General features: G+C 43.8%; 1 protein-coding gene across 1 annotated transcript in view; it reads right to left on the reverse strand.

Annotated features, from left to right (window-relative positions):
- Positions 1-8,136: 8,136 nt before the first annotated feature.
- LOC308312178 (extracellular calcium-sensing receptor-like) overlaps positions 8,137-14,244 on the reverse strand; it is a gene marked incomplete at both ends in the record, with an annotated part of 30,294 nt that continues 24,186 nt past the window's right edge. The window contains 3 exons of the mRNA XM_080794566.1: positions 8,137-9,047; positions 12,621-12,744; positions 12,814-13,041. Of these exons, the coding sequence (XP_080650692.1) occupies positions 8,137-9,047; positions 12,621-12,744; positions 12,814-13,041 (1,263 nt within the window). The remainder of the gene's footprint in view (positions 9,048-12,620; positions 12,745-12,813; positions 13,042-14,244) is intronic.

The following is a 14,244-nucleotide window of genomic DNA, read 5'->3' on the forward strand; positions in this document are numbered from 1 at the left end:
ACTTAAAGTAAACAACAACAATAATAACTAGAAATAGTGCCACTCCACCAGAGCAACGTACACTACAATAGGCCATTGTGAAAAGGGTGCCATTAAGTTCTTACACCTTTGATGGCTATTGGATGATTTGAGGCATTTTGTTCCAGAAATGTGTTTTTAAAAAATCCACCTGTTGGTCCTGTTGCATCCAGCATGCAAAGTTTGGCATTGATCGGCTTAACAGTGCCGGAGATTAGCTGAACACAGACGGACAGAGGGACGCACTGACGGACGGACGGAGTGCAAAACATACTCACCCCATGCCTTCGCCCTGGTGGAGACAATAATAAATATACTATTTTAGCTGCAAACAGCGATAAGGCGGGACCAAGCAATTAGCCCTTTAAGGCTGCTCAACAGTGCCACTTTATGTCATCCAGGGGTATTGCATGTTCGTACCCCAAACACAGACAGACAGACAGACAGACAGACAGACAGACAGACAGAAAGAAAGAAGAGGCATGAGTTATGCCTGTTCAAAGTGACTATCGCTGCTTGCAGCTATATTTTTGTAAAAAGAAAATCAATGTAAACTGATGGTGATAATCGATTGTGTGTAGAACATTTCACGCAAATTGCTCAAAAAATCCCAGCAGAAATATAGGTTCAAGTGTTTTTTTAAACTGATTAAAATGGCGGGAAAACTGAGGGCGGAGCTTACTGGTCAACGTGACAGATGTGTTCCCCATGAGTCAAGGAACATGTGGAAACAAGTTCCATGGCTTTTGGCCAAACGAGGCATGAGTTATGCCAGTGCAGGTCTTTTGACAAATGAGTTTCAGTTGCTGAGGGATCCTCATGGCCCTCTACCATACTGTTGAATTCCGTTAAAAACGATAGCTAGAATGGCCTAAACTGTTTTTATGTTAACAAAAGGGGTCTACGCCCGAATGTAAGCTTTAACCAGGCCCCCTGACATGACGTCATGTGGCAGCCAAGTAGCCACCCCCCCCCCGTGATGTGGCAACCCCTCAGCTCAGTTGTATTACTATTGTTGTTGTTGTTGTTGATGTCATTGTCTATTATTGAATGTATTTATTCATGTACTTGCAGCCGGGTGTGATGTGGCATTATATCATGGCTCGTGATCCTCCTATTGATTATAAGTGAGCATTTATTCTACATTTCATTTTTTTTTATCATCACCTCTAAGGCATTAGATGCTTTATTTAGACAGTCCGTATAGATAGATCTGTGACATTTTTGATAACGGAAATAATCATTTAAAATAATCCTTTCTGATGGCAAAACATATTTCAGTATGAATAATAACAATATAATTGACACAAATTTGAGTAAATTACGTAATAATGTGTTTCCTTACTTACCAGGAAGACTTGGAGTCGGAGGGACAGCCAGAAAATCTTCATTGTCTTTAATTAAACAGACAATGTTTCTTCATCATTTGGTTGACTGAGGCCTATATGTGAACCTCAAATAAAATGCATGGCATGTGACATGTCAGCTTGTCTTTATTTTATTTTCGTATTGAAGTTTCCACTTTCAACACATGCAAGAAGCTTTTGCATGGATTCGGTCCACATACAGACATTTAGAAGATCCCTATATTAATCACCAGTCCAACAAATAGCTGAGTTGTAAGTGCTCTGGATTTTTTTTGTAATACTTACATTTGACCTATAGCAGCAGCTGAAGTCCTTGTAATGTCTGTCCGTCTATCCTGGTACACACAACACTGACCACTTTCTTAACATGCCCGAGGAAGGCTTGGCGCCAAAAAGCTATTAATTAAAACGTAGCCTACCAGAAGGTTTTCTTTTTCAGCTTGCAGAGCTGATCAATGATCGGCTGAGTAGGGGCAGCGGTGGCTGAACGGTTTGCGGAGCGGTCTTGATATCGGAAGGTAGCTAGTTCGTATCCCCGGACAGGCACGTTAAAAAGACCACCGTTGAAGTGCCCTTGAACAAGGCATTGAAACCCTACCATGAAATGTTCTATGAGCAGGGCCTGGCTGTAAACAAGTTCTTGAGCTTAGTCCAGTTACCCTGGGTAAACATAGTACCTTTCTTTCGGACTTTCTAGTCTAGTCACGTGGTCTAGTGGTCACGTGGTCTAGTAGTGATGTAGTGGCGAGATTTTCATGATTGGCTGGCCTCTAAGCCAATGGAAGAATAGCCATATATGGCCAATGGGGCACTTTAAGCCTTGCTTAATGTAAATCGCTCTGGATTAAGAGCGTCTGCTAAATGCCTACATTGTAAATTGTAAGCCCCACAGCGAATGGGATACTAAGCCCGCTGTCCTCACCCCCAAAGCACCATCACTAGATACTTCCAACGTGACTACAGAAAGCCCCACTAAGGTACAATATGAAGAGAATGGAATGCAAGCTGATAAAGCGAGTCATTTCTTGTTTTTTAACTGGCAGTCTGGACTGAGGGGTCAAGATGGTACAGTTGGTACATACCTGTATTAGCCTGCTGTTCTTGAAGCGGGAGGAATTGCACTTTAGAGACCGGAGTCTCTTACCTGAGGGCAGGGGTGCGAAAAGAGAGCAGGCAGGGTGGGATGGGTCAGCGATCACCTTCTGCATCCTGCGCTTAGTGCGTGTGGTGTAGATATAGGAGACGGATGGGAGGTCGAGGCCAATGATTTTTGACTCTGTGTGTACCACCCTTTCTAGCTGTTTCCTCTCTAAGTCGGTGGTGTTTCCATACTACACTGAGACTGAGAAGACGAGGACACTCTCCACAGTGGCTCTGTAGAAGTGAACCAACGCCTCCCCAGTCACACCGAACTTCTTTAAAGGGATTGTGACATTAAAAAAAAGGTTTTGGAATTGTTCTTATTTTTTTTTAGGTTTTCTAATCTCAATTGCACCCAAAAAACATGAACTTTTAACATTCAGTAGATTTTCTGTGATCTGGGGTTTTCTGGCTCAAACAGGCCTCTGATTTGCCGGCAGTTTGTGATGTAAGATCCTGCAAATCCCATTATGTCAATGGGATTTGCCAGCAGATGTCACTGTTTTCACTGTTTTGCCTGTTTTCATTGTAGCTCAAAAGGCTTCCAAACCCCAAAGGAAACTTCAGACCACAGAAAATCCACTGAATGTTCAAAGTTCAGGTATTTTGGGTGTAATTGAGGTCATAAAACCTAAAAGAAAAAAGAAAAACAAAAATAAATGAAAATGGATGTCATAAAACCTTTAAGAGGCGTAGGAAGTGAAGCCTCTGGTGGGCTTTACTCAAGATGTTACTAGTGTTAACTTCCCATTTCATTATGTTTGACATAATACAGTGTGTCAAACATGGAAATGCACTGCAGACAATGACAAAAACGTTATTTTTACAAAAATATACTGTTTTAGATACTCTGTTTTATCTCTGTATTATAGGCTATTGTCATTAAAATGCTGATGGCCTGTGGTGGTAACTTGTCTTTTGCAGACAATTGGACTCGAGTCATAGTGACTCGACTCGAGTCTGACTATATATATATATATATATATAGTATATATATATATATATATATATATATATATATATATATATATATATATATAAATACTGTATATGTATTTATTCCCCGAACGGTATGGACTAGTTATATCTGTTAGCAATATTATTCTTGAACACTTGGTAGCGGGCTTGTGACAGTGCTGGGCGTGCATTTATTTTAGATGGTCACACAGGTGCAGTCACAGTGATCAGAACACCATGGGGAATGAGAGCACACCGTTCTTACCAGCAGACAGAGACAGACATACAGGAGAAGAGATAATTGCTACACAATTACATGGTATGTTCATTTCAACTGCTCAACTCTATTCAATAAAATGTGCTCAAACGACTGGACATCCATATGTTATGTTTCTGCATGTCCTCCTACGCAGGAGTCCCACCATGCCTGCATGTGAAAGTGACGAGCAAAAGGAGAAAATTGGAACTGGAAGGAGAACATTTGCCGTTACATATTCAATCAATAAATATATATATATATATATATATATATATATATATATATATATAGGTAGGCTATAGGGCAAAAGTGATTTTACTTGTAAGGGGGTATCTCTCTCTTTCAATGGTTTTTATTTGATTTTCAATTATTGACATGGATCACATTGACGTACATAAAACAAAAACAAGTGTTATGACTCGAGTGTGGTGTGACCCAAAAGCACAGCAAGGAGAGGCAAAGCATGAGTAAAGCCCACCCGGGCGGGTTTTTATTCACAAACACGGGGGGGTGAAAGGAGGTGCAGGGTCCGTAGGTTGCTCCACAGAGCTCGGGTCCCGGAAACACTGGAGGGGAGAAGAGAAGGTCGAGTCAATGGCAGGTTCACAGAGTAAAGGGAAAGCACAGTAACGGCGTGACGTTTTAACTGTCTAACACTAAAACACTGAGCCTAAATCTAGCTGTCTAACATTACCAACCGTAGACTGGTGAAGAACTGGCGCCGAGCTGCAGACAGGCCTGGTTCTTGTAGGCTCATCAGGTAATTGCAGACGACATCCAGGTGAGGAGGTTGTAACAGGGAGAGAGGTGCTGTGGAGTGCTCTGGAGTCCTCTGGTGGCGCTGAAGTGCCCAGAACACCCACAGCACATGGATGTAGAGGTGATGGAGAGCGAACCGTAACAGGACCCCCCCTCCAGGAGTCGCCACATGGCGACTGGCAGAGAACGTCGGGGTGAGCCCGACGCCGTGGAGGGACCTGGGCAGGAGGACATTCAGCCTGGGTGGAGGTCGGGGCGGACTGAAGGCAACAGACCTGGCAGGCGGCGCTCCAGCTGAGAATACGCCCAGAACTCCAGCAGACATGGGGGGTGTGAAGCTCCAGCCATGGTCTGCCCAGGATGAGTGGAGTGCCCGGGGAGTGAATAATGTAGGGGCAGATGCTCTCCACATGGTTCCCAGAGACAGTGAGGGTGATAGGATGAGCCCGGTGTGTGATAGGGCCCATGGGATGACCATTCAGAGCGGAGGCAGGCAGGGACCTCTTGAGAGGAGACACGGGGAGGCCCACCCTCCGAGCATACTGGAGGTCAATAAAGCTCTCATCGGCCCCGGAGTCGATGAGAGCAGGAATGGTGAGTGTCTGTCCCTGCCAGGCGAGAGTGACAGGGAATTTGGCAACACTGGTGCTGGGCTGGGAAGTTGTAGTGAGACAGCTTACCCGAAAACCCTGAGTAGGCGAAACTACGCCCCCTGGTGGCCGGGAAGTGGACACCTTGGAGAGCAGAATAGGACAGGAGCGAACACCGTGCGCTGAGCTGGCACAATACATACAGAGTCTATGTCCTCGGCGGTGCTCACGCTCAGCTGGAGATAAGCGACCCCTGGAAGTCACGTGGATTCGGCCCAGCTGCATGGCGTCGTCCTCGCAAGTGAGATTGGAGGGGGCAGATGGCACTTGCTCGGGCCGAGTGAGACTGGTGTGGGCGGGGGTAGACGGCTTGACAGCAGCGTGATACTGGTAAGCCCTCTCACGCTTACGTGCACGGCGTCGTTCGTCAATGGAAATGGACAGAGAGATGAGTTCGGTCAGAGTGGGGGGTCTCTCTCTCTCGGCCAGGGCATCCCTCGTAGCCTCACTCAAACCCCGGATGAACGCGCTGCGGAGTGCAGGCTCGTTCCAGTCACAGCGTGCGGCGAGGATGCGAAACTCAGTGGCATAATCTGCTACTGAGCTATAGCCCTGGTGGAGGGCAGAGAGAGCTGTGTCGGCGTCATGCCCTGGGACGTCATGGTCAAACACAGCCTTAAACTCTAACACAAAGTCTCTGTAGATCTGCATGTACGTGGCTGAACCCTCAAGGCTTGCATAAATCCATCGGCGCGCCCTTCCGGTGGTTAAGTTAGTAATGTAAGCTATGCGGGCGGGGTCAGTGGAATACATGCTGGGCTGCAGATCAAACACGTACTCACATTGCATGAGGAACTCCCTGCAGAGGGAGAAAGTACCGTCAAAGGTGGCCGGGGCAGTGAGGTAGGGCTCCCGGCTGGGAAAAGGAGCGTGCGCTGCCAGTGCAGGGGCCGTGTCAGGCGCTTGTGCCGTCTGGTTAGGAGCGGCGGTGAGATGCGCGTTGAGCGTGGCGACCTGGTCAGCTAGATCCTTGACCAGCGATGTGAGTTGTTTAACCTGAGTGTGTTGTTGAGCGGCTTGGGACTGCTGAAGATCCGAAACATCCCGGAGCTCCTGCTGTAAACTTAAAACGGCGGCGGATGCCTCCGACAGCAGGCGGGAGTGGTGCTCCAAAACCTGTCCCTGAGCCTGGAGAGCTGGCTGCTCTCCTTCCATGCTGGCTGGGTCAAATTGGCCAGTTCTTACTGTTATGACTCGAGTGTGGTGTGACCCAAAAGCACAGCAAGGAGAGGCAAAGCATGAGTAAAGCCCACCCGGGCGGGTTTTTATTCACAAACACGGGGGGGTGAAAGGAGGTGCAGGGTCCGTAGGTTGCTCCACAGAGCTCGGGTCCCGGAAACACTGGAGGGGAGAAGAGAAGGTCGAGTCAATGGCAGGTTCACAGAGTAAAGGGAAAGCACAGTAACGGCGTGACGTTTTAACTGTCTAACACTAAAACACTGAGCCTAAATCTAGCTGTCTAACATTACCAACCGTAGACTGGTGAAGAACTGGCGCCGAGCTGCAGACAGGCCTGGTTCTTGTAGGCTCATCAGGTAATTGCAGACGACATCCAGGTGAGGAGGTTGTAACAGGGAGAGAGGTGCTGTGGAGTGCTCTGGAGTCCTCTGGTGGCGCTGAAGTGCCCAGAACACCCACAGCACATGGATGTAGAGGTGATGGAGAGCGAACCGTAACAACAAGACAGAATCAACCAGCAAATCATACAGAAAAAAGTAGCAGTCAGGTATACTTCATCAGTTGAAGTCATACTTCATATATATATATATATATATATATATATATATATATATATATATATATATATATATACACATACACATACTCATATACATACACATACTCCCATCATAAAGTTGGACTCATACTCCATACATTTAAACCCACACCCTATATATATATACTGCATCATACAGTTGAACTCATATATTTCAACTTATTCTCATAATGTTGTACCCATGCATATTACTCTTTTCCATTCCTCTTTTAAAAATCTTGCAATAGGTCTAACAAAGTCAGTAAGATTGCCTCTTAATACATATATGATAACCTCTCCATTGGCAGTATCGACATGAGTTTTTCATACCATAATTGTATGTCAGGGGGCATCTAAGACTGCATCACTACTTTAAACTTACTCTGGTAGCAAACTTAATCTTCTGCCAACAAGGTTATCAGCAATCAAATATATTTGTAAGTTACTAAGTCTTGTCACTTTAAGTGCTAAACAGAGTGTGCATGTCTTGGGTGACGTAGTTGCGTAAGCAAGTACAATGTTATGTGGATACTGGTGTTGGTGCCGGTGGCAACAAATAATATACTACTTTACTACAACATACTACTCAATACTTTCTATTGATTATTATAATGTTTCATTATTTGTAATACAAGTGTCCTTTATCTATTTGATGCTTAGCTTTTTCTATTTCATTCCTCTGGCTGCCATACACATGTGTGGTGTTGGGTTGATTGAGTGATAATGGCATTTCTATGTAATTACTGATGTATTAACTGATTGGCACTCACATGCTCTGACTTACTAATTATCTCACTGCAAAGCTGTGTTTCTTGTTGCTATATAATGAGTTTGTTTGGTGATGTGCTTCATTCTTGTCCTGATGAAGACGGGGGATGGTCAAAACATGTTGGCAGCCGCCTTTTTAATTTGATAAAGGCTTTCCTCCTATGTTTTACTTTGAGTGACCGGATCGGCTCTTTTTTTATCTATGCCTTGATCCCGTTTTGATCTGTGTGAGCACCTTTTATCATCATTACTTTTTGACATCTCCATTGAGCACCTGGTTAGTTCCTCTTTTCCTAATATATACTACTGTTTGATAAAACATACACAGCAAAGATAACTCACTGTCTGCTCATTCTATTTGTAAGAACTTTATATGTCCTCTAACATAGACATCTAGAGCAATATTCATACCGGTATATGTTTATTATTTTAAAATACAGACAGCACAAATATTGTCATTGTCTACATCTTGGTGACTCGGCCCATGATTGACTTCTTAGTGTTTTTCTCAGGTTTCAAAAGGATTATATAACACTTTGGTCCAAACAGTGCCACCAAAAGGCCAAAACTAGATGCTAAAATAGCAAATACCTCGACTACATCTGCATATTTGCCTGGAGAGCTGATATATGCTGGTATGAAGGCTATCCACACGGCACAGAAGATCAACATGCTGAAAGTGATTAACTTGGCTTCATTGAAGTTGTCTGGAAGATTCCTTGCCATGAATGCTAGTAGGAAGCTTATTAGTGCCAGTAAACCAATATAACCTAACAACACCGCAAAACCAACTGTTGACCCCACAGCACACTCATAGACTATCGTATCACTGTGGTATTGTGTATTTTTATGAGGAGTTGGAGAGGCAGACACAAGCCAGGCTGTGCAGATTGTCACCTGGATACAAGTAAGAAACAGAACAGTTCCCCTCTGCTGCATAGCACCAAAATACTTCATGATGTCGGCACCCCCAGGCTTGGAGGCCTTGAACACGGCCAAGACCACCACAGTCTTTACCAGGATACAGGAAACAGACAGCACAAAACTAATCCCAAATACAGCATGCCTCAGTTGACAAGTCCAGAGTCTTGGACGTCCAATGAACAGAAGTGAGCACAAGAAACACAGTTTAAGTGACAACAAGAGAAGGAAGCTGAGTTCTGAGTTGTTGGCGCGTACCATGGGTGTGCTTCGATGATAGATAAAGATTCCCAGGACAATGGCACAGATAACTGTGCCAAGCAATGAGATGATTGTCAAGGAGATTCCCAGGGCCTCATGGTAGGAGAGGAACTCTATCCTTTTAGGGACACAGTGGTCACGTTGGGGACTGGACCAGAAGTCCTCTGGACAACTGATGCACTCTGTGGAGTCTAACAAACAGGAGAAGATTAAAGGGACAGACAAGGATCGTATCTAAAGATAATCACATCACCCATTCTTGAGATAAGGAACAAAATATGTTTCTAATCAGATTTTCTTTTTAAGATACATTCAAATCAAATGGATGTATTTGTAGACACAGGTCTCAACTACCAATCTTGAGAAGGAACAGGTTTTTCCGCATAACATTTCTTTCTAAAATGGGACATTTATGCACTGATTCATGTCAACTCCGTCAGACACACTAAAATCCCTTTTATTTTAATTTGATAATTTCAACAATAATATAAAGTCCTCAGTTATCTTATAATGGCTTTCAGTAATCAAGTTAAGTAATACAATTATTTTAATATTGTTTTGTTCCAATATCACACTATTATGAAACATCCAATTTCTCAAATCCGTCATTTCAACCTTTATTTTCAATATTATAACATGAAAACCATGTAAAAAAATAATAATAATCATAATTACGTATAATTTCAGTTGGTGTTTCAATACATCACGGGACCAACGTCTGACGGAGTTGACGAACATCTGACGGAGTTGACAAGTCGAACTGATTTAGGTTCTAGACCACCTAGGATCTTGATTCTGGTGACTAATCCCACATGTTCAAGGATGAGGAATAGAGTGGTACTATTTAGATTTGCCCTGTGACCATTTTTCAAAATGGCCGCCAACTTTCTGTTATTTCCCAATAACTCAAGTTCTACACCACCTAGGATCTTGATGCTGGTGACTAATCAGCATTTTCAAGGATGAGGAATACATTTGTACTATTTAGATTTATCCTGTGACCATGGTAGACATTTTCAAAAATGGTGCACCTGCTATTATTTTACCAATTTAGTCAGGGAATATTATCAGAATAATGTCAAATATGTGAATACATTTCTTACCAAGAACTTTCTTCACCAATGTGTTTGTAAAGGTGTCTACTAACATATCCCACATTGGTTTCTATTGAACCACCCTAGTGGCATTTTTTACAGCTGCTTAAAGTTGGGTACCATCAACAACCAATATAAGGCTAAATGTTCTAAATTTCATTATGCTTTAAGTAGCATGTGGCATGTCAAACTAGGGGCTTTTCATGATTCTGAATCCATTCCAAGCATTAGTTTTGCACGAAAAACACTCTGTTGGCTAAAAACGGCCATAGCCATCATCACAGATGTGATGAGGTCGGCACATTTGGGCAAGTGGCTATGGCCAAACTAGGGGGTCTATGGCCAAACTAGGGGTCAAACTCCTTGGGCTAAATTCGGCCATATCCACTTGCCCAAATGTGCTGACCTCATTTTGTAATGACGGCTCTGGCCGTTTTCAGCCCAAGGAGTGTTTTTCGTGGAATGCATTCAGAATCATGAAAACTCCCTAGTTTGTCACATGCTACTTAAAGCATAATGAACATTTTGCCTTATATAGGTTGTTGATGGTACCCCAACTTTCAGCAGCTGTCAAAAGTTCCCCTATGGTGGTTGAATATAAAGCAATGTGGGATATGTTAGTAGAAACCCTTCCAAACACATTGGTGAAGAAAATTCTTGATAAGGAATTTATTACCAGATTTTATTAATATCCCCTGACTAAATAACTCATGTTCTAGACCACCTAGACCCGACTTCACCAACAGATACCCGAGTGACACCTAAACAACAAGTTTGGACAGCCCCACCAATTAGTGTTACGGAAAATAGCAAGTGTCTAGTACCCTAGGCCCAGAGGGAGACACAGAACTTAGATGCGGCTCACATGTTGCACGATTCCTCAACAAGCTTCCACCAGAGATGAGAGCTGAATTCCGCCGCACAATGCTCTGCGGCCCAGCTAGGAGCAACCAACACCCTGTTGGAGTTCTGAGTGGTTGAAGCACAAGTCCTAGCCATATAGCCTGTGCAAAGTCAAACACCTTGAAGTCCTGCTTGAGTTGAACAGTGAGCAGTGGACAGTGAACGGAATACTGAAGACAGAAGATCTGCCTTCAGGACTATCAGGCAGGATGTGCAGACACTGGAGGCATCAGTGTCGTTCTCTGTGTCCCCAGCATGTCAACCAAAGCAATGTTACCAAATCAAAGGAGCCTTCACCTCAAGTCACTTGGGGCTGGGTGAGCAATCGTATCCTGTATCTAGCCTCACAACTAAATACAGACTCTTGGCCAGACTTCCGTTTGAAAGGGTCAAACCCCTCATCCTGATTGGGGAAGATCACCCCACCTAATCACACCAACCGAACAAGTGAGGTTGGGGCCTCCAGGTGGGCCAGCAGCCATCTGCACAAGACTGGGCTGGACCCTGCAGGAAAGCAATCTCCAGCCAAGACAATGTAAGTTGAATATAACAGAGCCCCAGAACACAGAGCTCATGAGAAGGATGGAGAAACACTGGTAGGAGGCCACCAAGATACAACGCCCCAGAGACCCAGAGTGTGCCACCGCTGGCAGTAATGAGATCAACTGCTGCAGCAACGATGTCATGAAAGGCAAGTCTCCACCAAAAAAACCCTGAACCTAATCGGGTTGTCAAGAGACCAACATTTCTCCCCACAGTTCCCTGCAGTGGCCAGTGAAGTCAAACTGTGCATCTGTACCTGAAAGGGACAAGTCAAAGGCCAGAAAGCCCACCTCCTTTTAATTTCCTGTCAGTAGCAACTCAACCTGCACCTGAAATAAGCCCTGACCCCTCCCAGGGAAAGTTCATCCTTGAAAATGTAATGATTAGTCGCCAGAATCAAGATCCTTGGTGGTCTAAAACTTGAGTTATTGGTAAAATAAAATCAGGTGTCAGCCATTTTGGAGAATGGCTGCCATGGTCACCACGAGACAAATATGTGATGGCCCTATAGCCAAAAATTTTCCTTAAGACATGCTTTAACTGTGTGCCGAATTAGAATACTTCCCATTATTCAAAAACTATAATTTTATTGTTTTAGGAACACTTTTGTCAACTCCGTCAGATACATGTCAACTCCGTCAGACACAGAATCTGACGGAGTTGACGTCTGACGGAGTTGACAAAATGGCATTTGTTTTCATCTTAACCCTCTGTAGTACAATGTAACCATTTAGTTTTTTCTTCAGTTGTTAGCTAAACCTAACCCTAAACTAAAATACTAAACATTATTTTTGAATTCTTAACAAAAATCATAATAATGTCCTGACGGAGTTGACATGTAAAAGCTGTGACCACATTGATATCAACATTGTTTGTTTAAAATATCAAACAATTGAATGCTTGTCAGACCAGGTGCTCCACTGTTGCAACAAATATAAACAGGACTTGGAAAAGGAGTCTTCAGGCTAAATCTGTCGACAATATTTTCTGATTAATTTAAGACTTTTAAAAAACCTGACGGAGTTGACGGAGACGTGGGACACACATTTGATATGAGATATTTATTGGAAAATATAAATTTAATTAAATTAAATTAACTGTGTATATTGTTTGCTATGTTAAACGGTAATTGACATAAATAAGGCTCTTATGTGTGGGACATGTTTTTTCCACTTTTGTCCTCATCTCAAGAATGAGTGATATACATGTATAATGTAAACCTACCAGTCTCATTGCTGATCTCACCCTCAGAACAAGCAATGCAGTCAAAGCAGCAGACAGGTTGTCCTTTCCTTCTGGCCAGACGGGTTCCAGGGGAACAGCTCTCACTGCACACAGACAGAGGTGGCTATACAGGAAATTAATTAATCTCAGTCCAAACTAAATTACAATCACATCATGAGTAGTGAGTAGTGACCTGTGTGGATTCAAAGCTCCAGAAGATTATGTCTTCATCAAGGATGAGTTCTTCACCTGCGGAGTCTGACTTCTTAAACATGCCTACATTGTGAACCTTTGTGCTTCCATCAGGGAGCCACACCCAGTTCATGACATCATAGATTGGTAAAGCATCACCATTCGCATCAAAAGATACTTGATCACCAAATGCTGTTGTAAAGTTGATCTTTTCCAGGTAATACACGAGCTAGAAATAGTGATGAGCAACATATTTGACAACAAGATAGCATAGAATTTAAAGAACAGTATCTCTGACAGAAATAGTTTTGTTATATACACACTTAAGACAATTTACAACACAATATAAACATTAATGTATTTAGCCTTCTGTGTTTACTAATTGTTCCAAGTCTATGAATGGACTATTACTATTATTATTAGTATAGCATCGGGTCGCAGGGGCCAACTTCCCTCTCCAGAGAAACATTACCAACTTACTCCAGGGGGATCCCGAGGCGTTCCCAGGCCAGTGTGGACAGTTAATCCCCCATCTGGCCCTTGGTCTGCCCGGGGGTCTCGTCCCACTGGGACATGCAACGAGGACTTCCCTAGGGATGATGCTCGGGACGCATCCTTACTAGATGCCCGAACCACCTAAATTGGCTCTGGGTTTACTCCGAGTCTCTCTGGTGTGACTGAAATTCTCACCCTATCTTTAAGGGAGATGCAAGCCTACCGTCTGAGAAATATTGCTCAGTAGACAGAGCTCTGCCTTCTGGCTTACTCTCTTTTCATCACAACAGTGTGGTACAGTATGTGGCTCTGTGTTGCCATACTGTGGCTGTGTGTGGGCGTTTGCTTTCCTCCCAGCTTCCAGCCTGGGCACACCTGTGTGTGGTCACCTCATCGCACTCAATTGACACACCTGCCGGCCATCAACTCTTCAGCCCTGACAGTATTTAAACCCTGGTCTTCACTCCACTCATCGCCAGATCATTGTACAATCTTTCATGGTAGTAGCTTGTCTCTAAACCAGTGTTTACGTCCTAGTTAGTGAAGTTATAGTTTAGTAGTAGTCCAAGTCTTAGTTCATAGTATTCCTAGTGTTTTGCTCCTCTGTGTTTCCTGCAACTCAAGCTCTTCTCCTCTCCTCCAGAAACCAGCTCTCCTGGTCATCCGCCTGCTTGTTGTCTGCCTGCCACCTGCCCTGCCTGCTCTTCTCAGCATTCATGTTTTGTGAATGCTACCTTCCCATTCACTTATTGTGAATAAATACCTTATCTTGGTTCCTGTGTTTGGCTCTGCTTTGGGGTTCAACTTTCTGCATACTATGACAGGTACAGTGACTGCAACATACCACCCCTGCTGCTCCGATTATCTGGCTGATCTCCTGCTCCATCCCTCCCTTCAAGACGACGGGAAACTTAAACTCCTTAATCTGGGGAAAAGT

Source organism: Protomyctophum bolini (genome assembly GCF_963924005.1).
Source record: "Protomyctophum bolini genome assembly, contig: SCAFFOLD_129, whole genome shotgun sequence".
Classification (NCBI taxonomy): Eukaryota; Metazoa; Chordata; class Actinopteri; order Myctophiformes; family Myctophidae; genus Protomyctophum; species Protomyctophum bolini.